Source organism: Candida dubliniensis, chromosome 7, assembly GCF_000026945.1.
Source record: "Candida dubliniensis CD36 chromosome 7, complete sequence".
NCBI classification, from domain to species: domain Eukaryota; kingdom Fungi; phylum Ascomycota; class Pichiomycetes; order Serinales; family Debaryomycetaceae; genus Candida; species Candida dubliniensis.
The window spans coordinates 380,981-404,966 of NC_012866.1; the positions used below are offsets into that span (position 1 = coordinate 380,981).

At 35.5% G+C, this 23,986-nt stretch overlaps 8 protein-coding genes and 1 pseudogene across 8 annotated transcripts, besides 1 other annotated feature; 5 read left to right on the forward strand and 4 right to left on the reverse strand. All coding sequences in view use genetic code 12, as the record gives it.

Moving 5' to 3' along the window:
• The first annotated feature begins 867 nt into the window (after positions 1-867).
• On the forward strand, positions 868-1,218 carry CD36_71605 (annotated as a pseudogene).
• Positions 868-1,218: a sequence feature.
• Positions 1,219-2,026: 808 nt separating this feature from the next.
• Positions 2,027-6,142, forward strand: CD36_71610 (Glc7 interacting protein homologue, putative; the record flags this gene model as incomplete). The annotated part of the gene is made up of 1 exon (XM_002421334.1): positions 2,027-6,142. One exon carries the CDS (start codon positions 2,027-2,029, stop codon positions 6,140-6,142), a length of 4,116 nt encoding a protein of 1,371 aa, XP_002421379.1.
• Positions 6,143-6,258: 116 nt separating this feature from the next.
• Positions 6,259-7,155, reverse strand: CD36_71620 (60S ribosomal protein L5; the record flags this gene model as incomplete). Its single annotated transcript, XM_002421335.1, has 1 exon — positions 6,259-7,155. One exon carries the CDS (start codon positions 7,153-7,155, stop codon positions 6,259-6,261), a length of 897 nt encoding a protein of 298 aa, XP_002421380.1.
• A 492-nt stretch (positions 7,156-7,647) lies between these two features.
• CD36_71630 (6-phosphofructokinase beta subunit, putative) lies at positions 7,648-10,488 on the reverse strand (the record flags this gene model as incomplete). Its single annotated transcript, XM_002421336.1, has 1 exon — positions 7,648-10,488. One exon carries the CDS (start codon positions 10,486-10,488, stop codon positions 7,648-7,650), a length of 2,841 nt encoding a protein of 946 aa, XP_002421381.1.
• Positions 10,489-12,081: 1,593 nt separating this feature from the next.
• CD36_71640 (chromatin remodeling complexes component, putative) lies at positions 12,082-13,578 on the forward strand (the record flags this gene model as incomplete). Its single annotated transcript, XM_002421337.1, has 1 exon — positions 12,082-13,578. One exon carries the CDS (start codon positions 12,082-12,084, stop codon positions 13,576-13,578), a length of 1,497 nt encoding a protein of 498 aa, XP_002421382.1.
• A 191-nt stretch (positions 13,579-13,769) lies between these two features.
• CD36_71650 (proteolipid protein, putative) lies at positions 13,770-14,261 on the reverse strand (the record flags this gene model as incomplete). The annotated part of the gene is made up of 1 exon (XM_002421338.1): positions 13,770-14,261. One exon carries the CDS (start codon positions 14,259-14,261, stop codon positions 13,770-13,772), a length of 492 nt encoding a protein of 163 aa, XP_002421383.1.
• Positions 14,262-14,728: 467 nt separating this feature from the next.
• Positions 14,729-15,415, forward strand: CD36_71660 (kinetochore complex subunit, putative; the record flags this gene model as incomplete). The annotated part of the gene is made up of 1 exon (XM_002421339.1): positions 14,729-15,415. The coding sequence occupies one exon, from the start codon at positions 14,729-14,731 to the stop codon at positions 15,413-15,415; it is 687 nt and encodes a 228-aa protein (XP_002421384.1).
• A 754-nt stretch (positions 15,416-16,169) lies between these two features.
• CD36_71670 (Ras GTPase-activating-like protein, IQGAP family member, putative) lies at positions 16,170-21,071 on the forward strand (the record flags this gene model as incomplete). Its single annotated transcript, XM_002421340.1, has 1 exon — positions 16,170-21,071. The coding sequence occupies one exon, from the start codon at positions 16,170-16,172 to the stop codon at positions 21,069-21,071; it is 4,902 nt and encodes a 1,633-aa protein (XP_002421385.1).
• Positions 21,072-21,384: 313 nt separating this feature from the next.
• Positions 21,385-23,417, reverse strand: CD36_71680 (coronin-like protein, putative; the record flags this gene model as incomplete). Its single annotated transcript, XM_002421341.1, has 2 exons — positions 21,385-23,263; positions 23,413-23,417. The coding sequence occupies 2 exons, from the start codon at positions 23,415-23,417 to the stop codon at positions 21,385-21,387; spliced, it is 1,884 nt and encodes a 627-aa protein (XP_002421386.1).
• Between the last annotated feature and the right edge of the window lie 569 nt (positions 23,418-23,986).

The window sequence follows — 23,986 nt, forward strand, 5'->3', positions numbered from 1 at the left end:
TTTGGTTTAGGCCGGTGATAATAAAACAGCTTTATATGCAGACTCATATAAAAATTATCTTCTTTCTATGGAGGAAGTTTGTGCTTTTTTGTATGTGCGTGTGAAAGAGAATGACTAAACTATTGTTTCTGGAGCAATTCCCAAATTACACGACCACATGTTATCTGTAAAATCTACAAAGTATGGAAGAGCGGGATGAGGAGAAAGGAAAGAAGAAAAGCCCCGAAAAAAAAAAAAAAATACTAATGTTGTGCGTCGGATCCGAAAATGGACAATATATGAATGGATGAATGACCAAACATATCTAGTGTTTGTGAGTGCATGTGCGGTGACGTCAAACATAATTACATAAGCAGTCTTGATTGGTTTATATTGCAAAGACACTCAACACACATATAGGGTAATTTGATGGCAGCTTTTTGTTATTGAGATAACAATTGCAATTGTTTAATACTTGACGTGTCTGCCATACTTTTGCATACTTTGGGTGCAAAATTGAAAACATTCTCTGGTGATAAAGGATGTATGTGAACTTTGTCGGTTGTCTCTCTTATCATAAATGGTGTTGATTAGTTGAACCTAACTACTCGATAAGCAAAAATTTAGATAAGCAACAGAGATATTATTTCACTTTTGATTGTAAATGTATTTATCAAGTTCCTCCCATAAGCAACGTGGGGAAATACTGGGATATATCACAACAATAACATCGATATCTACCTGTAAGATTACAATGTGAACCAGCTAAACAAAGCTAACAATATTCTCTGGAAATCAGTAGTATATCAAGATTATACAATTCTAGAAGTATGGCATTGTATAGTGTATATACAACCAATAACCAATGAAGTAACACGGTTATTTTCTTGCAATTTAATAGGCCAACTCAAATTTGGATCTCCCCGCCGCCGCCTGTCTTTTTTTTTCTTTTTTTTTTTTTTTGGTCAGTAGTAGTTGTTGTTGTTATTGGAAGTACTGTAGTTGTTGTTTGTACTTTACACGTACTGGTTTCCCCTCATTCTATTATCTGATTATTCTGCCTTTTTTAACTGCATACAAAGAGGGGAGGGGAAGAAGAAGAAAGAGAAAAGGGGGGGGAATCTGATTTCTTCGTTGCCTCCGTGTAGTGCAGAGAGAAATATATGTCAATCTTATCATTCTACTACATTACCACGGGGTCAATTTCTGGGTGGAAATAATAATGTGCGGAGTTTGAGGTCCTAATTGCCTGGGAGGAATGGCATCAACACAGGTGATAATGGGTGTCTGGCTACAGAATAATATGGATAAGAACAATAGAAAAATGTAGCGAGGGAAGTAGGATAACAAGGGCAAGGATGATTAACTTTTTATTTGTACCACTTTATTTTTGGAAAGACTATTGGAGAAGGAATAGCTTAATAAAAGAAAGTATACACTTTAGTAATTGGAGAACAATAGAAATGAATATACTTTTATAGTAACTGGGTCGAGGTGAACCTCACTTCAATGTTGGCAGCATAGTACATTAACATCCTCATCTTGAATGAAACAAGGATAATAAGAATGAATATATTACTCAATACTATGTTGTTGTTGTATTTGTTGTATTCGTTCTGGTCATCGCCATGGTGATTTCATATTTAGTTTCAATTTAGTGTCCATCGTAATTCTCTCCTTCCCTGGTAAATGCTCTCTCTTGTTGTTACTTCAATAATGGTCTCCTTTTTTTTTCTCTCTTATTGTTGTTGTTGTTGTTGTTGTTGGTGATTGTTCCCCAATTAAAATTCCGATAATCCTTGAACAATACAAAATCATCATCAAGAATTTTAGAAATCACTCCATAAATTTATATTGTGTTTTAAATTGAACTTCCCTCTACTAATTTTTTATATATACATAATTTTTTTTTTTGTTTCTTGATTTTATTTTATTTTTTTTTTTTTTAATTCTTGTTTATTTTCTTATCATATTTTGACAGATAATACTTGAAACTACTTAATTCTAAACCCACTTGGTGATATTTTTCGAAAATTTTACAATATCAATGTCCAATAAACTGCCACCACTTGGTTCTACAGCAACTAACGACGAGAAACTACCTATAGACGAAGTTTCATCGATACCAAAAAATAAATTGCCCTTACCCAATTCCAATGAAGAATTCGCAACAGGTGTATCTAATGGAGATGTTGATTGGCTATTTCGAGGTAAATCAAAAAAATTGGGGAAAAAGATGGCTAATAACAATGTCCATAAGGATGAACGAAAGCATAGTCATGGTAACATCAAAAACTCGGAAAATACCATACCTAAATCTAATGAGACTAAGCACGAGTCTAACGGAGTGAAATCAGAAACCAAAGAAACGAAAGCGGAAAAGTCTACAGAGCGTACAACAACTGAGAACTCAACTGTTAAAGTTCCTAGCAATGGACAAACCTCAAATGTAACTCCACGTCAACCAAGTCCCAAACAAACCTCTTCTGGATCAACAAATGCAAACGATATACCACCAATTTCTCCGAAACAACCAGAAAAGGCATCAAAGTTAAATAAACTTAAAATTGGTCGGTCAAGATCCTCTTCCGCATCAACAGTCATGCCTTCCACTACTACGGCTTCACCTGCCAGTAACCCCGTGGATCCTAAAAATCAACCGAAAAGACGGAGCAGTAGCTTTAATTTTGTTACACCTTCATTGACTAGTGATTTGGCATATGACGATCCTGCGTTGGTATCTCAATTATCAAGTAATTCAAATTCCCAGAACCCGTCTTCACCGAACGTTTCTCGAACAAATAGCAAAAAGGGTGGGTTATTCAGTTCACTTTCATCAAAATTTAGATCTAGTACTGCTTCATCTAAACAATCTCAATCACATTCAACGTCCACGCCATCAACTACTATGACAAATGGCGGTGCTGGTAGTAGCTCTTCGGCTGGTACAGGATCAGTTCCTGCAAAATCATCCCATCTTTCCCCCAAATTTAATCCGTCACTTGTGGGTCCAGTGTCGAAACATAATCGAGAGGTTGAGGATTTGGTATCTCTTACCAATACTTTGCCTGCTGGAAGCGGAATACCAATTAAGCGTAAATCATCAATACCTGGTAATTCGATTTTCAAAGATTCGTTTCTTGATGATGCAAGTTCTTCGCCTTCATCTTCATTGAACTCCGATGGAGGGCTTAAGTTTTTTAGAAGACGTTCATCCGTAGCGTCTACACCATCTACACATGCATCATCGCCTCGAGTGATTCTAAACAAAAACCCCAATAGGAGAAAAGTACCCATTGAAGAAATATCTGAAGTCCGATTGCGTCGAGTTACCTTTTCTGTTGATAAACTCGAACATGATCCGCAACAACAGATTCCGTCAAGAAGACCTAAACGAGGCAATGTTTTAATTCCTCAGGATATCAATGCTCCACCTCCACGATTATGTCTAGGAATTTCAGTTAATGAACCAAATAATAAAGATGACGGTAAATCACACAACCATTCTAAATATAGTGATCATGAAATTGCATTAGCTGAAGATTCCCAACGCCGAGCAATTGTTGAAGCAGAAAAGCATGCACAAGAAGCCCATCGACAGGCCAAAAAGATTGCTCAAGAAGTTGCTGGATATAGATCACATAGATTCATATCCATCAAAGAAGGAGGTGGTAATTCTAACACCAATAATGACAATGATGAAGATGATGACGTTGAAGAAGCTGTTGATAAGAAATTGGCAAACGATGTTTTTGTGGATGGACCATTACATGTCCACGAGCAACATTTTGAAGAAGAAATCGAAAGCAAGACGGGTGAAAAGACAATTTCATTGGAAACAATCTATACGAGATGCTGTCATTTACGAGAAATTTTGCCAATTCCAGCAACATTAAAACAATTGAAAAATAAAACGGCACCGTTGGAAGTGTTAAAAATGCTTAACCCTAAACCAACTTTGATCGATGTGTTATCTTTTTCTGATTTTATTGCCATTACACCCATCAATACTGTCATTTTTGATAATGTGACTATGACAACAGAGATGTTGAAAAACTTTCTTGGATCATTGACATATAATAAACAGTTGGAAAAGTTGTCGTTAAGAAACGTTTGCATTGATGAGTTGGGATGGAAATATTTGTGTGAATTTTTGGCAACAAATAAAACAGTTAAGAAATTGGATATCTCTCAACAAAGAATCAAACCAGATACTCCAGACACCAGTATTCGTGGCAATATGAACTGGGATTTGTTTATTCGATCATTAATTTTACGTGGTGGGATAGAAGAATTGGTAATCAATGGTTGTAAACTATCTGATGCAATATTTGACAAGTTGATTAACCAGGCGGTTAAAAAATCCACCTATCGGTTAGGTATTGCGGGAATTGATTTGAATGTCAAAAAATCGGAAATGGTCACATCATGGTTAACTGATGGCAATTCCCAATGTGTTGGTGTTGATATAGCATTTAATGATTTGAGCAAGGGACAATTGCGTCCATTTATTAATGCGTTTAACACTGGAAAAGTTGACAATTTGGTGTTTTTCTCATTGAATTCGACGAATTTGCTGAATATTGAAGAGACTTCTGAATTGATAAAGTCGTTGATTAATGTTAAAACATTACGATTTTTAGATTTAAGTTCAATACCGGATATTTTCCCGAAAATAATTACCCATTTGGATAAATACTTGCCCAGATATCCCAATCTTCGAAGAATACATTTTGATCTTAACGAATTAACATCACAAGCCATGGGGTCTTTGGCTGGGTGTTTACTGAAAATGCCCCAATTAGTCCATGTTTCATTATTGGGCAACAGAAACTTGTCAACTACTTCAGCAGCCACCTTGTATGGAGCAGTCAAACAATCCAAGACTTTATTCGCTCTCGATTTGGATTATGATTTAATACCTGATCAATTATCGCAACGTATTGCCTTTTATTTGATGAGAAACTTGGAGTACACTTTAAAGCCGTCCCATACCAACACTATGGAAAGCAATCCAGAAAAACCAGAAGATTTGATGTATGATGGGTCGTTATTGATGGAAACAGCTGAAAAATTATTAGTGGAAATAGAAAAAGGTAAAAAAGAGGATATCAAAATGCAAAGAATTATATCTGATTCGGTATTGGAAAGAACAAGGGCAATTCGAAAGGATATTCATAAAAACATTGATACGCTATTTGAACAAAGAAATTCTGGTAAATTGTCATTTGAAGGTAAAGAGAATTTAGTTCGATTTTGTTTATTAGATTCGTCTTTGGAAAAATTAGTTACTATGGTTGAAGAACATGCCAATGGACTATTATTAACACCAACGGCATCGACAGACGATTTAAGAAGCAGGGCCATGTCACCATCAGTTACAGTGGATACAATTCATGAAAGTGCCAATGAGTTGATTACTGCTGGTCCAATTTTATCACCTCATGTCAATAGGAAAGCAGAACAAAGCTCGTATTTCCCCATACTTACCAACAATGATAATTTGACCCCTCATCAAGTTGTTGTTGAATCAAATGATGAAGGTAGAGATGTTCCGATAGATAAATTAACTGGGAGACCAGTTTTGATTCGATCAATTAGTCAAACTTCGATGCATGCAAAAGAGCAAGAAATTGAAGAAGGGGAATTTCATAAATTTGGATTCTTCATACAACAAAAAGAGAGCCAGAAACAACAACAGCAACAACACGCGCACCATCAGCATCAGCATCAGCACCAGCACCATACCCAACAGATCCAGCTGCAGAACCAACTGCCACTGCCACAACAAGGAAAATATGAAGATTTACCGATATTAAATACATTGCCTTCAGGACCAGAGTTGAGAGATGCGATAATGGCAGCGAAGGGAGTAGCAACTGTTACTGAATTGATTGATAGAATTAACAATCATCGTGTTAAAATTGATGCACCATCGCAAAAAGACCATCACGAATTGAACAAATCCAATACTAATACTGCAGTTGAGGACGAAGTTGAAGTTTCTGATAATGCTTCGATAGATTCTACCAATGGTGAAGATTTACATCAACTTGGTAGTAATGGGCATAATAGTAGTAATGTGGTTGATCCTATGGTTAGTGAGGTCTATGACAAGTTGTTGAACGATGCTGAAAGAGTCAGACTGAATAGAGATATATAAATAGAATAAGTAGGTGGGATAAAGAATAAAACAAATTATATTAAAAATAAAGAAGCACAAAAAGATATTACTTATCTATACATACACTCTTTTGATATTTAGCACAATTTTATAATTTATTCTTGTTGAGCTTTGAATTCAGCAATCTTCTTAGCAACTTTAGCTTTTCTTTCAGCATTAGTCAATTTTTGTTGTCTGTATTTCTTAGATTCAGCCTTGTATTGTTCTTTGGTGAATTTCTTTTCAGTTGGTTTGAAAGCTGGGTCAGCTCTAATGGCTTCGTGAGCGTTAGCGTAGATTTCTTCAACATCTTCACTTTCAATTTCTTCTTCAATGTAGTTTTTGAAGATGGATTTGTATTTTTCTTCATCATCATCCAATAATTCTTCCATGTATTCAGCAACATGACCACCAAAGATGTATTTTCTCAATAATTCAGCATCCAATTCTTCAGCTTCGATATCCCAACCTGGGAATCTGTTTGGTGAGTGTGGAACGTACAAACCACCATCGGAAGCACCTTTCAAAACACCAAAGACTCTAGCACCAGTGGTGGTTCTTTGTAAACCAATGTCCAAAAAGACTTTGAATGGTCTTGGACCGTCTTCAACGGCTTCAGTCAATTCAAATTCACCTTCAACTTCTTCAACACCAGTGTAAGTTTCATCCAAACCTAATTTTTGCAAAGCTCTTCTGGCAACTAATAAACCAACGGCATAAGCAGCAGACCAATTGGTCAAACCGTATTTGATACCGTATCTTGGTAATTCGTGGGCATAAGCAGCAGTGAAAACAACATCACCAGTAATGTGGGCACTGACAATTTGGGCAATGATATCCTTGTTGGTGAATCTAACAACCAATCTGTATTTTGGTGAGTTGTATTTAGCCTTGTGTTGAGTGACTAATCTCTTTCTTTGGTAGTAGTCGGTTTTACCTTCTTGTCTTCTACGGAAAGGAGTTTGGAAACGGGAGTGGTAAGCAGAGGTTCTGAATTCTTTTTGCATAGGCATGGTGTCTAGTTTGGTAATAAAATGGTACCTTGATTTGAAAGGAAAAAGAGGAAGGGAATAAATTGAAAAAAAAAAAAATTTGTGGAAGAAAAAATTTTAGTCCGCAAAGGATTGGTTAGAGTGGGTGATGAGAAAAACTAACAAACAAAGGAAATGAGGAAGAAAAAAAAAATTTCAGTTTGGTAATGGCACACGACAACTTTTAAAATTTAATACAGTATAGTTATGTGCAGGCTATCCGGGTAACTGTAAGAAGTGTGATAGGAAGGAGTTATTTGAAACCAGGAAATTGTATCCTAATTCTGGCAAGAATGGATAAAAATCCAGCTTCTTGATGGAACCTTTCTTGTGTATCTAAAAACAGCAAATAAATCTAGCATTAGACACGCACGTACGCATGGGAAGCCACGTACATGTAAATAAAACAAAAATCTTATTATTTTACAATATAAAAACTATAAATTCGTTATCATACACCCAACTCTGTTTTCTTTATGGCTTATCAAGTCTTGTTCGACCGACTAATTGATCAGCAATATCTCTAATAGAGTTCCAGTAAATGGTCTTTGGCATTCTTCTGCCTAATTCAGTTTCGAAATCAAACAAATGTCTGATAGAAGTGAATTTCAAACGGGAAGACTTAATACCTAATACAGCAGCTGTGTTTAAGATCTTCTTGTCATCAACAGGGAAATCCAATTCGTATCTGTATGGAGTCAAAACGTCACAGTGATCCTCAATGAATTGAACAGCTCTAATGGCAAATCTATCACCTCTGCTTCTATCTATTGGTGAAGGCAATCCACCTTGTTGAACATGTCCTGGAATAGCGGTTTTGGTGTCAAAGTCTCCATGACATTCATCATTGAATATGTCTGCCAATGTGTTTGGGGTTAGTACTTTAGATGCATTACTCGACTTGATGATCAATTTACCACTCTTTGTCATTCCTTGTTCCACAGCAAATGCTTCTCTCAACGAATTGATGTCCATTTCCAACTGCTGTAATGAAATACCTTCTTCTGGAACGTAGGATGCTTGTGCCCCACTGATTAATGATGCAAACGTGGCAATGTATCCAGAATTACCTCCTTGAACATCAATAATGAATGCGGTACCTCTGGTGGCTGATGCTGATTGTTTAACAATGTCACAATATTCCATTAATGAATTCAAACAAGTATCGGACCCTAAAGAATATTCGGTACCAGGAACATTATTCGAAATGGTGGCAGGGATTAAAACCATAGGAATTCTGAAAGATGGATACATAGCTCTTGATTTTTCCAATTGCTCTAAAGAAACAAATGCTTCAAAACCTCCAACAATAATTAACCCGTCAAACTGGTATTTTTCAAAATAATGGGCAATCATACCAATGTCAGTTTCTTCAGGGGTTTGTCTGTTGGTACCAATTTCTGATCCCCCAATACTATTCCATCCTTCAATGTCAATCCATTCAATCAGTTTAACTGATTCGTGTCTTGCTAAACCAGCAAACCCATTGTGAATAGCATATGGAGTGTGACCACGAGACATACAATAAGTAGCCATAGCATAAACAGCAGAATTCATACCACCAGCGGGAGCACCTATGTTAATAATGGCAATCTTCTTACGTTTTTCAAGAGGCAAAGTTGGTTTTTCGTGATTGGCAGTATTCATGGCCATGAAATTAGCCAAATGTTCTTTGAATTCGTGATCTCTTAAAGACATTGCTTTTTCGAAATCCTTAGCTTCGATAGCTGAAGCCACGGATTTGGTGATTCTGACAGCTTCAACCAATGGACGACGACAAATCTTATTTTCATCAATGGCGATCAATGGAGATGGAACATCGGGAGTTAATTCCAAAATGGCTTTAACTGCTTCAACCCCTTGCAAAGTAGCTAAGGTCCTATCAAAAGCCACAGCAGTACCACCTCTTTGAACATGTCCCAACACGGTGATTCTGGTGTCCAAACCTAATCGGTCGACTAAAACATCTTTAACTTGATCAGATGTGATTGGTTTCAAATCAGAAGTAATAGCCCCTTCAGCAACAATAACAATGGTCTTTCTTTTACCTTGAGCTCTATGTTTACCAACAATGTCGCACATTTGATCTTCCCAATCCTTTGAGGAAGCAGGTTTTTCTGGAATGAAAATATAATCAGCACTGGTAGCAATACCGGCCATCAAGGCTAACCAACCACAATGTCTACCCATGACTTCAACAACAAAGGCACGCGAATGGGAGTTGGCTGTGGCATCAATGTAATCAATAGCACGACAAATTCTTTCTAATGCTGAGTAACCACCAATTGTTGCGTCAGTCATGGCCATATCATTATCAATGGAACCCACCATACCACAAATGTACAAGTGTTTGTGTCTCTCAAATTGTTCATTGGTGATTTCACCTTTATCTTTTAATTCTTGAATCAATGAAGGCCATTCGTGTCTGAATAAATCGGCACCGGTTAAAGACCCGTCACCACCACACACAATCAACCCATCGATTCCAGCATCAATCAAATTCTTACACCCTTTCAATCTACCCCAACGTTCCTTAAATTCCATACATCTGGCAGTACCAATATTGGTACCCCCTTCAGCAAGGAAACCTCTGACGTCTTGCCAGTTCATTTCCTTAATGTATTCGGGGCCACCTTTGACTAAACCAGCGTAACCTTCTTGGACAGCAAAGGCCTTACTTCCATGGAAAATCGTGGCTCTAACAACGGCTCTAACGGCAGCATTCATACCTTGAGAATCCCCACCAGAAGTCATGACAGCGATATTTCTTCTCACGGCTTTAGTTTCTTCAATGTTTCTTGATTGGGAACCTGATTTTGACATCAAGTTGGAAACCAACCCTGGTTTTGGGTGGGATTTCTGTAATGGTGGAACAAGGGTTAATGGTTCATCACAAGCAGTAAACCCAATAATGTAGCCCAATGGGTCCACACAATAGACTTCATTAGGGTACAATTCATTAGGGGTGATTTGTAAAGTGTAATTAAATGTGGTTAAAGTTTCAATTAAAGCAACTAAATTTTCAACTTTCAAGACACTGGTGGTATCTAACGATCTCCAATCAATAACATTTAATTTGGAAATAATCTCTGTTCTTCTATCACTGACTTGATCGAGAGATAATCCAGATTTGGAGTCTAATTTTATCTTGACAATCATTTTATTGTCGTCGTTTGATAAATACGTCCAGTCATTTTGCTCTGAATGGACGGACAACCCAAGTATGTTGGTATAAAAATTGATTGCTTGATCTAATGTTTGCTTACTACCAGCAACCAATGAAAGTGTGGAAGTACCATTAACAATTGAAATCATAGTGATTGTTATTGGTATGAAGATTCAATTGTGGTAGATATATATATATAAATTCTTGTTTTAAAAAAAAAATAACTGGAGGAGGAGGAGGAGGGGGGATAAATCTCTTTTGTTTAAAAAGGAAAAAAAATTTTGGAAATTCAAAAAAAGGAAACGAAAAATTGAGTCAGCAAAGTTATAAAATGTGAATTGCAATATGTTATATATATATATATGTGTGTGTGTGTTGGTATTGTATGTATGATATGTATGATGTAGTTATGAAATATGTATGCGGACTTCTGGTAACTATTGTTGGTTGAGGTCTTTTTTTTTAGTATTGAGATTTATTTTTTGCACCACCTGACGGATGGACGACAAAGAGATTAGAAAACTTTTTGTACCACGCACCACTACCATCACCACTACTACCACCATCACCAGTAGAGAGGACTTTCAACTAAATACTGAATGATCTCATCATCCAATTCATATTTTTTATTACTGTTGTTTTGTTGGAAATCCCAAATAATTTAAAAGGTCTATCAGTACTAGTATCTTATATAGTTAAGAAATTAGAAATCAATAATGACATCATATCTTGTTGAATGAGAGAGAGAGAGGAGATGTCACTTACATCCTTATTGGTTACCGGAGTTTCAAGTATACAAGATTAGAAAAGCTGAAAATAATTTGAACCTAAAAAAAAATAAACTCGGACAATAGTCATCCCTCTCTTGTACTTCTTTGTTCGCCCCAGGGTAGTTGAGGTTAGCACGCACACACGCGCCGTCTATCTTCCTCTTTCTACCACCACAAGAACTAGTCCAGCTCAAACTCTTGCAAGACTAACTCGCCTCTGTTTACAAGAATCAATTTGATTAGACCCTAAGACTTTGATTGTCTGAAGTAGAGTGTATTGAGTTCGAAATAATTTCTTTTTTTTTTTTTTTTTTTTCATTATTTTTTAATAAATTTTGTAGGTTTTTTCGTACTAATTTGTTAAATCAGATGACGCATCAATGATAGGATGGATTGAGATGATTTTAGTTTTCTTCTCCACGTGACCCTGTCATTCACAACTCACGTCATAGGATATTCATTACTATTGGAATAAAGAAACCAGTTGTGTTTATCTTACGCTTTACATTGTTCTTTCATGCAACTCTTGATGGATAATTCCCTTTATTCTAATCGGCTACCAATGGGTTTTTGTTTTATCTCTTCCTCTCCAGCTAGCTAGTAAAGCTCTCTTCAAAGTAACTACAAAATATCCTCTCCATCTACCAAATAATACACACAATTCAATCTATATTCTTGGGTACCAAATCAATTTTGCTTTATATTGTCCTCTTAAGAACCTCCTGTACAGCTTCATATTGGCCATATTCGTCCTTTGAGAACACCATTTGTTAGAACATCGGTCGTGCACACTTGTTCAGTGAAAAATTCCAGGAAAGAAAAAAAAAAAAAAACTTGCAGAGCGAAATAGAAACAAAAACAATTCTCAAATTAGAAATGGTTTAACCCATCAAATTTCACACCTAACGTCGATTTAATTTGCTGTTAAGAAAGACATACATCTAGAACTATAACCAATATTGCTTGATCACCATGGCAACAAATACTATTACCACTACTAAAGTGACAACTACCACCACAGATGTCACTGGCTTATCATTAATTGCCGCACATTCTCATATATCAGGACTAGGATTGGATGATAATTTACAACCGAAGGAAAACGCTCAAGGAATGGTTGGTCAATTATCTGCCCGTAAAGCAGCTGGAGTCATTTTAAAAATGGTTGAAGCCGGGAAAATTGCTGGAAGAGCAGTGTTAATTGCTGGACCTCCATCGACTGGTAAAACTGCCATCGCTATGGGGTTATCACAGAGCTTGGGTAATCAAGTGCCATTCACTGCTTTAGCAGCTTCAGAAGTTTTTTCATTAGAATTATCGAAAACTGAGGCATTAACCCAAGCTTTCCGTAAATCAATTGGAATCAAAATAAAGGAAGAAACGGAAATCATTGAAGGGGAAGTCGTCGAAATTCAGATCGATAGAACAATCACTGGTGGTCACAAGCAAGGGAAATTGACTATTAAAACCACCGATATGGAAACCATTTATGAATTGGGTAATAAGATGATCGAAGGATTAACCAAAGAAAAAGTTTTAGCTGGTGATGTCATCTCCATTGATAAGGCATCGGGTAAAATCACTAAATTGGGAAGATCATTTACCAGAGCCAGAGATTATGATGCCATGGGACCAGAAACCAAGTTTGTTCAATGTCCTGAAGGCGAATTACAGAAAAGAAAGGAAGTTGTCCACACTATTTCTTTGCACGAAATTGATGTTATAAATTCTAGACAACAAGGGTTCTTGGCATTGTTTTCTGGGGATACTGGTGAAATTAGACCAGAAGTACGTGACCAAATTAATACCAAAGTTGCCGAGTGGAAGGAAGAAGGTAAGGCCGAAATTGTTCCTGGGGTTTTGTTTATCGATGAGGTTCACATGTTAGATATTGAATGTTTTTCATTTATCAATCGAGCATTAGAAGATGAATTTTCTCCTATTGTTATTATGGCCACCAATAGAGGCGTTTCTCGTATTAGAGGCACTGATTATAAATCACCACATGGTATGCCTATGGATTTATTGGATAGATCAATAACTATTCATACCACATCTTATACTGCTGACGAAATTAGAACCATTTTATCCATAAGAGCAACTGAAGAAGAAGTGGAATTATCAGGCGATGCATTGGCTTTGTTGACTAAAATTGGGCAAGAAACCAGCTTGAGGTATGCCGCTAATTTGATTTCGGTATCACAACAAATTGCCTTGAAAAAGAAAAACAATGCTGTCGATCTACAAGATATCAAGCGGGCATATATGTTGTTTTTGGATTCTGATAGATCAGTGCAATATTTGGAAGAAAATGCTGATCAATACATTGATGATTATGGACGAGTTACTATTGGTCAAGAAAGTGCAGGTGAATCATCCCAACCAGAAGTAAAACAACCAGAAGTAGCCCAACCAGACTCAAACCAACCACAGCCTCAACCAGAAGATGATAAAATGGAAACAGATTAAAAAGATGTAAAAGTAGCAGATATATATATGTATGTATATATAATATTTAAATTCTTTGGTAGAATAAAACCTTTGTAACTTTTCTCTATAGCTTTTCAAAAAGACTTTATTTATTTTTAAGTTCGTTGATGCAAATAGTATAACATAATGAAACAGAGTAATATTATTTACAATAAAAAAACAAGATCTCATTAACCACTCCCCTTAGTATTCAAAATCAAGGCAATAATCATTCCATATAATCCCAAGACTTCAGCGAAAATTAATATCAACACAATTCCAACAAATAAACGGGGTTGGTGCATAAATTGTCTCACCCCTTCGTCACCAACAATTCCAATGGCATAACCTGAGGCAAGACAAGCAAACCCCACAGCTAACCCACAGGCTAAATGCATGCATCCATTGAATAATGAATAATTCTCTTGTGGCGATAATCCACCAGCAATCAATACTGAAACTACTAATCCATACACTGACAAAATACCCGACATGACCACGGGAATCAATGATTTCATAATCAATTCTGGTTTAAAAGTACCAATACCGGCAATACCAATTCCTGATTTTGCTGTACCTATAGCAGCTCCTGCACAGGATAACATCATGGCAGCAGCACAGCCAGCAAATCCTAAAAATGGGGCAAATGATGGGTAATATTCGTCTCCCAATGTTTCTGACATATTTGATGGATGAATGAAATTAATGCACAAGGGAAATGAAAAGTTGAGCTATTATTAGTCCTAACAGGTTATCAATAAATAATGATTGTGCGGTAAAAAATGTATTTATGTGACAGGGTCAAGTGATTGGTGTGGTTGGTGGTAGTGATAATTTATCCAGTATTTTAAAAGGTTTGTATTTGAGAGAATGTAGATTGAAGTTTCATTCAACAATCAACAGAATTTTTTCGTGCTTTCGATTGATAGCCAGTTGGTAGTAAAATTAGTACTTTTTTTGGTTAGTTGTACACGACCTCATTTTTTTCTCTCTCTCTTTTCAGTGCAACTTGCTTTTGGGAACAAACCCACAACACCAACAATAAACTACAAATCAATAAATAGATAGACTACACTTTATGACAATATTAGTTCTTTTCATTTCAAAACAAGCTAACACCAAATAGTACCAAGAAATATTTATAGCAATAATGGATTTTCAAAGTGATTACGAGAAAATTGATTTATCAAAACAAGACTTTCAATACGTGTTTAATAATATACTACAGGCCATCATGGCAAAATTGAATCTTCATCTACCGGCAGCACAGAATGATCCTTTAAAAGAGCAAGTTTCTACGATACTAGAAGAGTTTTTAATTAATACTTTTGATAATTCCAAGTACTCTATATTGGCTGATGGGCTAGATTTGCAAAACGTTCTGATTCATGATATTTTATCTTTGAAAACATTAGAAAATGTTGAGAAAATAGATTCCGAAATAACATTGAAATTGAGGAAAATCTTCCAAGAATTTGAACAAGAAACTGTTGATGTGACCAAATTACGACGAGATTTGCCTAAGCAGGCAAGCGAAGTGTACAGTGACATTATTAAACAAACAGATGGTGAAGTTTCAGAAATCATAAGCATGATCGAACAACAAAGTCAAGAATATCAAAAGGAACAACAAGTCAATAATGATGACGGATTTGAAAAAATCATTGAGAGTATGGACTTTCCACAGATCAATCAGAATTATACTGACCATCTACAATTGTTGAATGAAACAAACAAAAATTTACCAAGTTTGAAAATTGAGTTTGAAAAATATAACAAAACAGTACAGTTTTTAGAAGATGCTTACCAACAGCAGTTGAAAGAAATGGAAGGATAGTATGTAATTATAACTGGGAAGAAGAAGATAAAGGAAAAAGAGGATTCAGAAGGCAGATTGATTTATGTCATACAATTGGGAACATATGAGAATCAGTTCTTTACTTTCAGCTTTTGCACACTTCAGTTGAGGTTTTGTCAAAATAATAATCACTGCACTAGCAAAACAAATTGTATGTGGTAGTGTTCCTATATTGAACTATATAAGTTAATAAAGTATTATTATTATTATTATTATTATTATTACAAGTCTCCATTGAGTAAATTAGGAAAAGCTGTTGCTACCAAGTCAGGAAAGATGTATATATGCGCGGTACATGCTTTGTACTTTCTTTTGCTTTGTTTCAGATAGTTTGTTAGTGATTTAGTACAAATTGGGCGAAAATGTAAACAATCAACAATCACTGAGAAAGAAAGAAAAACCAAGAGGGACGGACACACACACACTAAAGATTTTTTTATTTTGTTTATTGTCACAGTTGGTAAAGATTTGATTCTTTATTATTATCCTTCTTTCTTTCTTTATATATTCTAATTTGCTCTTATAATAGTCGAATACATTTTTTATCGTCAAATTCAAACTTAAATACAAACAAAACAGTTTTGGTGTTTTTTACAACTATAAATTATCATCAAAAAGAAACAAATTGGTTTCGTATAAATTTAGTTTCATTTTACATCTAGTTTTCTTTTTTTTTTTTTTTTTGTCTTACCATTCATTCATCTAACATCGCTTCAATTTTCTTCAACAAATAATGGCGATTGGTAATATAGCAGCTAGGTATCTAAGCTCCCTTGAAGAGACTGATACCACCACTACCACCACATCTAATGTTCTACAGCCGAGTAATAAAATAAACTCCCCAACAAAATTTAATAGGAAAAGTCTTGACAATAATAGTCAAGATTTGGATGCATTGGCAAGAGCTTTGAACATTACACCAAGTAAACCAGAGACTTCTACTTCAATCTCGAAAGGTTCGGCAACATCACTATTAAGAACGAAATTTGAGTCCCCTTCTGCTACTGTCTCCTCGTTCAAATCAACTAGCTCAAGTAATGGAACCTCACCAACTAAGAGAACCCACTTCGTTGAAATCACATCTGATGAAACTCCCAGTTGGGCCAACAAAAACTATAAAGACATCTTAAACAAATCACCAACAAAATTTAATACCCAATCCAATATTCATACCCCATCAAAACAATCAAACCAAAAGTTCGGCACCCCATCATCATCATCCTCTCCAGCAAAAAATGCTTCCAAAAGCTCCCCTGGCTATGAATATTTATGCCGAATTGAAGCAATCAAACAATGGTTACAACTGGTCTTGCAAGAGCAAATCAGTCAATCCGCCTCTCAATTAATATCTTATATTCGAAACGGAATCCACCTTGCTAAATTAGCTAATGTTGTTTTGCCCACTTCGAAACTGGTATTTATGAATGATAGTAAACTTCAATTCAAGCATACCGAAAATATCAATCGATTTTTCCAATTGTTGGATTTTTTCAATATGCCAGATTTGTTTCGATTTGAATTAACCGATTTATACGATGCAAAAAATGTCCCTAAAGTGTGGTTTTGCTTGCATGCCTTGAGTTATATTTTGCATAAACAAGACCCCCTGTATCCTCAAATGAACAATTTGGTAGGCAAAGCTGATTTCAGTGATGATGACATTCGAACTGCCAACCGGGCACTAGTTAATTCTCCATTACCAAACTTTTCTAGTGCTGACACTGGTGAAGGGAAAAGTGATAGTAGCAAAAATAATAATAGTGGTACTACAAGTGCCACTGCTGCATTTATGGATAAAGTCACCTCACCAGTTAAAAAAATACCATCTCCATTAAAAAGACCACAACAGTTGGAATCTGCTGAAGATAAACCACAAGACTCTACTGAACTTTTCAAAATTGACAAGGACAATCCATTTACTGACCATGTGGATTTGGCCCCTCCTTCAACCTCAAGTGCAAAATTAGAAATGCTTTCCCCATCATCACAGCTGCTTGAATTCAAAATCAAGCTGCCAATAATTGATCTATCTCATAGAGATTCTGATTACTATACCCCAGAGTTGGAGAGCCACCTCCCCAACATTATAAAGTTTCAGTCGTTGGCTAGAGGAGCTGTTTTCAGGTATTTGATGTTTGTGGATAGGATCTTATTAAAATCCTACCAAGATGAGTTTACCACTCTTTTTTCAATAATACGTGGTAATAAAGCCCGTTGCAAAACCGTTCATAAACATCGAGATGAATTGAAGTTGTATAGTTTTGAGATTATTGAATTGCAATCAATAATTAGGAGAAAATTTGTTGCTAACAAAAAACCCAATTTCACTTCTATCACCAATGATGTCGAGACGGTCGAATTACAAAGTATGATTAGAGGTAAACTTACGAGAGATTGGAAAAGATACGTTACCAACAGATTGGAGAACTTCACTCCTCAAATCATTGATTTCCAATCATTGGTCAGAATGAAATCAATTTATTCCAAATCAAACAAAATCATTTCTCATAAAGGCGAAATATTACCATCACTTATTGAATTACAGTCGATTGCACGAAGCCAATTGTATCATCGATTCTCTAGATCCAACGCCATTGACGAAACTGAAATTATTAAAATCCAATCAATCATTAGGAGAAATGCTGTTATTGAAGACCTTTACACGAAGCTTTCCAAAGTTCGTTCCAATAAACGTAGATTGATAGAGTTGCAAAGCATTGCTCGTGGAGGGGTTGCAAGAACAAAATTATGCAACAGTGTTTTGGTGGCATTAATTTATGAAGACGGGATATTGAATCAACTTTTTGCCAAAATTAGAGGCGACAATTTCCGTAAGAAATTTAATAGTCAAAAATCAGAGTTATTAAAATATGAAAAATCTTCCATCATACCAGTTCAAACTTTATTCAGAGGAGTTCTTTCCCGTTACACCAAAGAAGTCACACTTAGTGATATATTTGATCAGATTGACAGTGTGATCACTTTGCAATCCATCGCTCGTGGGAAGTTGATGAGAGGACTGATTTATAAGTTCAGTGACTACTATCAAAAACACATTAAGCAAGTAGTCAAAGCACAGGCAATATTGCAACGTATTTTTGCCCAGAATGCTTACAAACAGTTGATAACTAGTAAAAACCCTTCCCTCAAGGTTATTAGAAGGTTTGCTCCTTTATTGTCAAACAACGAGCGTGATTTCCAAGACGAAATGACACTATCAGATTTGAAAGATTTGATTATTGAAAAGTGTAAAGCCAATGAAGAGTATGAAAGCCAAATTGAACAACTTGATATGAAGCTTGGATTATTGGACAAGAATAAAATCAGCATTGAGGAGTTCCTCAAACCAACAAAGGGTAAAACTTTCAAACCTATTGTGGAAAATGTGAAAAATTTAGAACGATTGAATAAATCATTGAAGAAGAAAATTGAATTATGGCAAACATTGTTTTATTTCATTCAAACCAATCCAATTTATTTGACAAAATTGTTTAATTCAATTCCATACAGTAAAAACCAAACAAAATCGAGTCAAGATTTGTTCCAGTCGGTAATTCAATTATTTCCAGTAAGAGATTCATCTATTACTTATCATTCTCGTGAAGAGTATTTTTTAGTCAAGCTTATGATTCAGTTAATGCAAAATGATACAGCTAACTCGAACAATTTGGGTGACATCACCAAGTTGCATTTGACAAACTGGATAGATTTCTTTACTAATTTCAATAATCATACATTCCAGAGACAGCATTTGAAGGCCATTTTGGGGAAGTTTGTTATACGAATTGTTGACAATGAACAAGTGGATTTTGAATCGGATCCAATCAGAATTTACAATCAAATTATTGATCATGAGATGAAAGTTTATGGTCGTAGTGATAAATCGCGTGATATTTCACCACAAGCAGCTATTCAATTACCAGAAGTTAGTAAGAAATTTGTGGGCAATTTAATGTCATTGAGAGAAGCTTGTAGCGATTTACTTTCAATGTTGCAAAAAAATGCTTCTGGAAATAAAACTTTGTCGCAAATCCCAGATCATGTGAAATTGATTTGTCGTCAAGGTTACTTGTGTGCTCAAAGAAAGTTCCCCGATAAATCCGACCAACAACATTTAGCTGTCGCTGGGGTTATATTTGTTAAGCATTATCTTGGGTCTATTTTGCAAGTACCAGAGAACTATGGAATTTTAACTGGTGATAATGATACCCAGAAAGCTAAAGGCAAAGACAATTTGCGATACTTGTACCGGGTTATGTTGCAATTGTTTTCAATGAAACCATTCAATGACAATTTTTTGAAGCCATTGAACGAATACATTATGGCAAGTGTTGACACAGTTAAATCTATTATTAGCCAGGCAATTATCAACGTGGGTGAAATTGAAACTGTATATGAGTTACATGATTATGATGATCTTGTGACACACCAGAGACCTAAATTGGCTATTAGTGTAAACTCGTTGATTCAGTTGGAGAAATCCATTTTGCAAAATGTTGATATTATTACAACAGGCAATGATGATCAATTGTACAAAACATGTGTTGAGGTAGAAAAATTGTTGATTTCCCCGCAAGACATGTTGACTTTGACCGATTTATCATCGATCACTTTGAACCTTAACCCTACCACTCAAGAAGAATCTATGATTGATTCGAAAACTAAAACATTGTTCACACAAGCCAAGCGGTGCTTGTTATATATCATTAGAGTACAAGAAGAAGATGACGGTAATGATTTATTGGAGTTGTTAATATCGGGAATCAAACCAAGTCACGAACAAAAATTTAAGGAAATCGTTCAAAATGAAAAGGCTGAACAAGATATGTCCCTTAACAGCAAGGGTGTGACTGCTAACACAGTCAGTAAAAAGACCTCTACCAGACCATATTCGAGTACATCATTAGGGGACTTGTCGAGTTTAACCTACCATGAATTGAAAAAAATGTGCTTGGAAATAATTCTTAAGCTAGAATCAATGGGAGAGTTGACACGGAAAAACTCATTTCAAACTTTGCTCAATCAAATAGCTATGGATATTAAAACAAAGGATTCTCAAAGACAATGTCGTTGGCAACAATTACAAGTTTCTCAAAAAACTATCAAGAAATTGTCAGACAAGGAAAACTACTTGAAAACGCAATTGCACAATTATAATAAACACGTTGAATCTGTATTATTGGAATTACAATCAAAATCAAAATCAAATGATAAGAATTGGAAAAGAAAGCTATTTAACATTATGGTTATCCCTGTTTTCAGTAAGCAATATTTCTATCATCGTGAATTGAGAAAACATAATCGTTTACCTAAATTTGGTTCATATAAATACCTGGCCAAAAAATTGATGGATCAAAAGGTCCTTATTGATTTTTCTACTACCAACAATGTTGCGACAGCATCAAAGTTAGATTTTATGTTTAGTTGTCATCAAGTTGGTAAATTTACTATTGAAGTGGCCTCTGGTACGGTGAACATTCCTGGTGCTACTAACACCATAACTTTAGATGAATTGTTAGCATTGCAATATGAGAATAAAACTCAATTTGAATTATTTGATGGTATGGCCACGTTTGATTCCAATAATTTCATGGGATTAATATTTAGAAAGTTCTATGATTTGAAGAAGGATTAAAGATAAATGCTTTCTCGCGTTATTTTGGTGCTCAATATGTTTTAACTATCTAATTTGTAGGTGATTTTTTTTTTTTTAGAAAAATTTATATCATATTATTATTAATATCTTTGCTTATCGTTGTTGTGACAGAAATTTGATGAGAGATTTTCGTGAAAACAGGGTTTCTTCTTCTTTCCGTGTTTTGGTCTATATTCAATTCTTGTTAAAATGTATATTTGTAGTTAAAACAACACTAATAATACAATTTAGGTTAATTTAGTATGATTTAGTTATACTCTTTGACTATTGGATGTCTCCCCAAAAGAAACCACTATGCTGTTGATCTTTTTAATAACTCTTCTACTTTCTTTTCTAAAGCTTGCAACTTTTTATCCTTTTCTAATCCAGCATCTGTCAATTCTGATACTTTCGACTCTAACTTAGTTACTATGCTAGCCAATTTTTCGATAGTGTTGTAATCATTGTTTGCAGTTGATTCTTTTTCTTCATTTGATTTGCTATCTTGTTGGTTTTCTTGTTTAGATGTTTTGCCATTTGTGACTGGGGATGTTACTTTCTTTGGCTCTTCCTTCTTTGGCTCTTCCTTCTTTGGCTCTTCCTTCTTTGGTTCTTCCTTTTTATCGATTTTAGAAGGGGATACTGACCTTGCTAATGGTTTCTTTACTTCCTCCCACCCTTCATCTTTTCCGTTTTCCTCGTTGGTATCATCTTCATCATCAGATTGTTCAGCTACTTTATTAAGCAAACTACTAACTTGACCTGAAGTCTTCAATAAATCATCAACATTCTTCCCTGGTGTTCCTTCTTTAGGAGATTCGGTTTCTTGTTGTTTAGTAGCTGCTGTTGTAGTTGATTTACTATCTGCCTTTTTTTCATTCTTTAATTTGAGTTCCTCTTGTTTCTTTTGTTCAACTTCTTTTTTGACTTCATTTACCACGGTTACTGGTTTGGACTCATGGATTTCCGGTTTGATACCATTATACAACGATTCCATTGTAATGAGCAATGGACCATTCACTTCTTTACCAGAGAACCATTCTCCAGCAGTCAACGCTGGCTCTGTCGAAGGACAATCTGGATAAATATCAGCTTGGAACACTTCTGCCCGTCTTGGCACAATAAAAGAAACGGGCTCGATGGAGTTATCTAAAACTGTCTTGTAACTTTTAGTAACTTCATTTTCTTTTAAATTAACTGAATATTTAGGAGCTACAGCAAACCCTCTTTGTGGGTCAGTCGAAGTATATTCCGATAACTCAAACAATTCATCATTGATGTATTCATAATAACGAATATTTCCGTCACCCTTACCGGCAACATATAATATTGATGTTTCCACGTCAAAATGTGGGATCAAAACACCGGATGAAGTATCAACTTGCCAAAATCCATTAATTGGACCCTTATCAATATTTTCAACATCCCAAATACCAATCTGACGATCAGAATATCTAGAGAACCCAGTCGTAATAATTCTATCGGTATTTCCAAGCCAAGCAACCCTCGATGGTTTAGCTCCGGCATGTCCAGATCCTTCGGAAATAATCTTCCCTGATCTAATGTCCCAAATCCGCAATTTCTTATCTCTAGAACAGGTAGCCAATAAGGATCCGTTGTAATTGAATGAAATTGACGTGACAAAATCGTTATGTTGCAAAGTGATTTCATCTTTCCCGGTTTCGACATTCCAAATCTTAACTGAATAATCTAACGATGTAGAGGCCAACACATTTGCCGCGCATGGATGGAATTCAATCAATCCAACCTTCTTTTTGTGACCCGACAAGACTTTAATTGGTTCGGTGATATCTTTGATATTGTCATCTTCATCAAGATATTTGTGAAACGAATAATCGTCGGGGATTTGCCAGAGTAAAATGTCTCCGTCATCAGAACAACTAGCAACTTGTTGTTCATTGAATGGATTGAAAGCAGTATCTAAGACTGGACCCTTGTGTCCTCTAAATAATGAAACAGTATCAGGAGCTTTCCCAGTTTCACCAACAGGAATGACAGCAAATGCACCACCCCCTGAAGAGTCCCAATTAACTGAAATGTACTTGCCATTGGTTTGAATAATATTGGAATCCCAAGCATTTTTGGTAATTCTCAAATTCTCATAACACAACTCTTTCTTGGCTGGTTGTCCAAATACATGACGATACTTAGAGGCTCTTACAAACTTTCCACTAATTTCAAATTGGTCCTGTTAGTACTTTTTGGTATATTTAAAAATAAATAAAACCCCAGTCTTTTGGTATTGAGTATTACAATTGAAAAGATAGCGGTGGTTGTTGCTCTTCACCAAGTCAACAGCAAACTCAAAATCAAAACATACCTCATACTTAACACAATTTAGATATTCAGTTTTAGTAAGAGTGATGGTTATGGTTACCGGTTTTTCAAATAGACTATCAAAGTTGAATAATCTCAATTGTTGGTTGGACGTTTTCAGTATTTTTTTTTTTTTTTTTTTTTCGTTTGTGGTGTTGTGTCTTCTGTCGCTCAACGCCCACTGCTCACTACCACTGTTCTTTTTGTTCCCCCTTTACTGTGTGAGAGGTGAATGTTTTAGAATACTGGCTTTATAGAACAAACATCATAACTGTTAACTACAAAATGGCTTGCTCATAAACAACTGAACAACTTCTTCTTCCACAAAATTAAATTGTTGTATTCAATGCTACAAGATTAGAGTAGAAGCTTTCGTTTGGGTGTCATTTCTTATGGATCTTTCAAGAGATCTGTAAATTAGTAGACCTCTTCTTCATTTAAAGTCAAAGTTCAGTAGATTCAAGTGAATAATGGGTTTCCAATAGTTGATAGTCATGTCCAATAGCACAGTCTTAGCTCTTCGGTCTAAAACGATAGACGTGGGTGGTTTACTCTTTAACCCCATAACCTGGCAAATT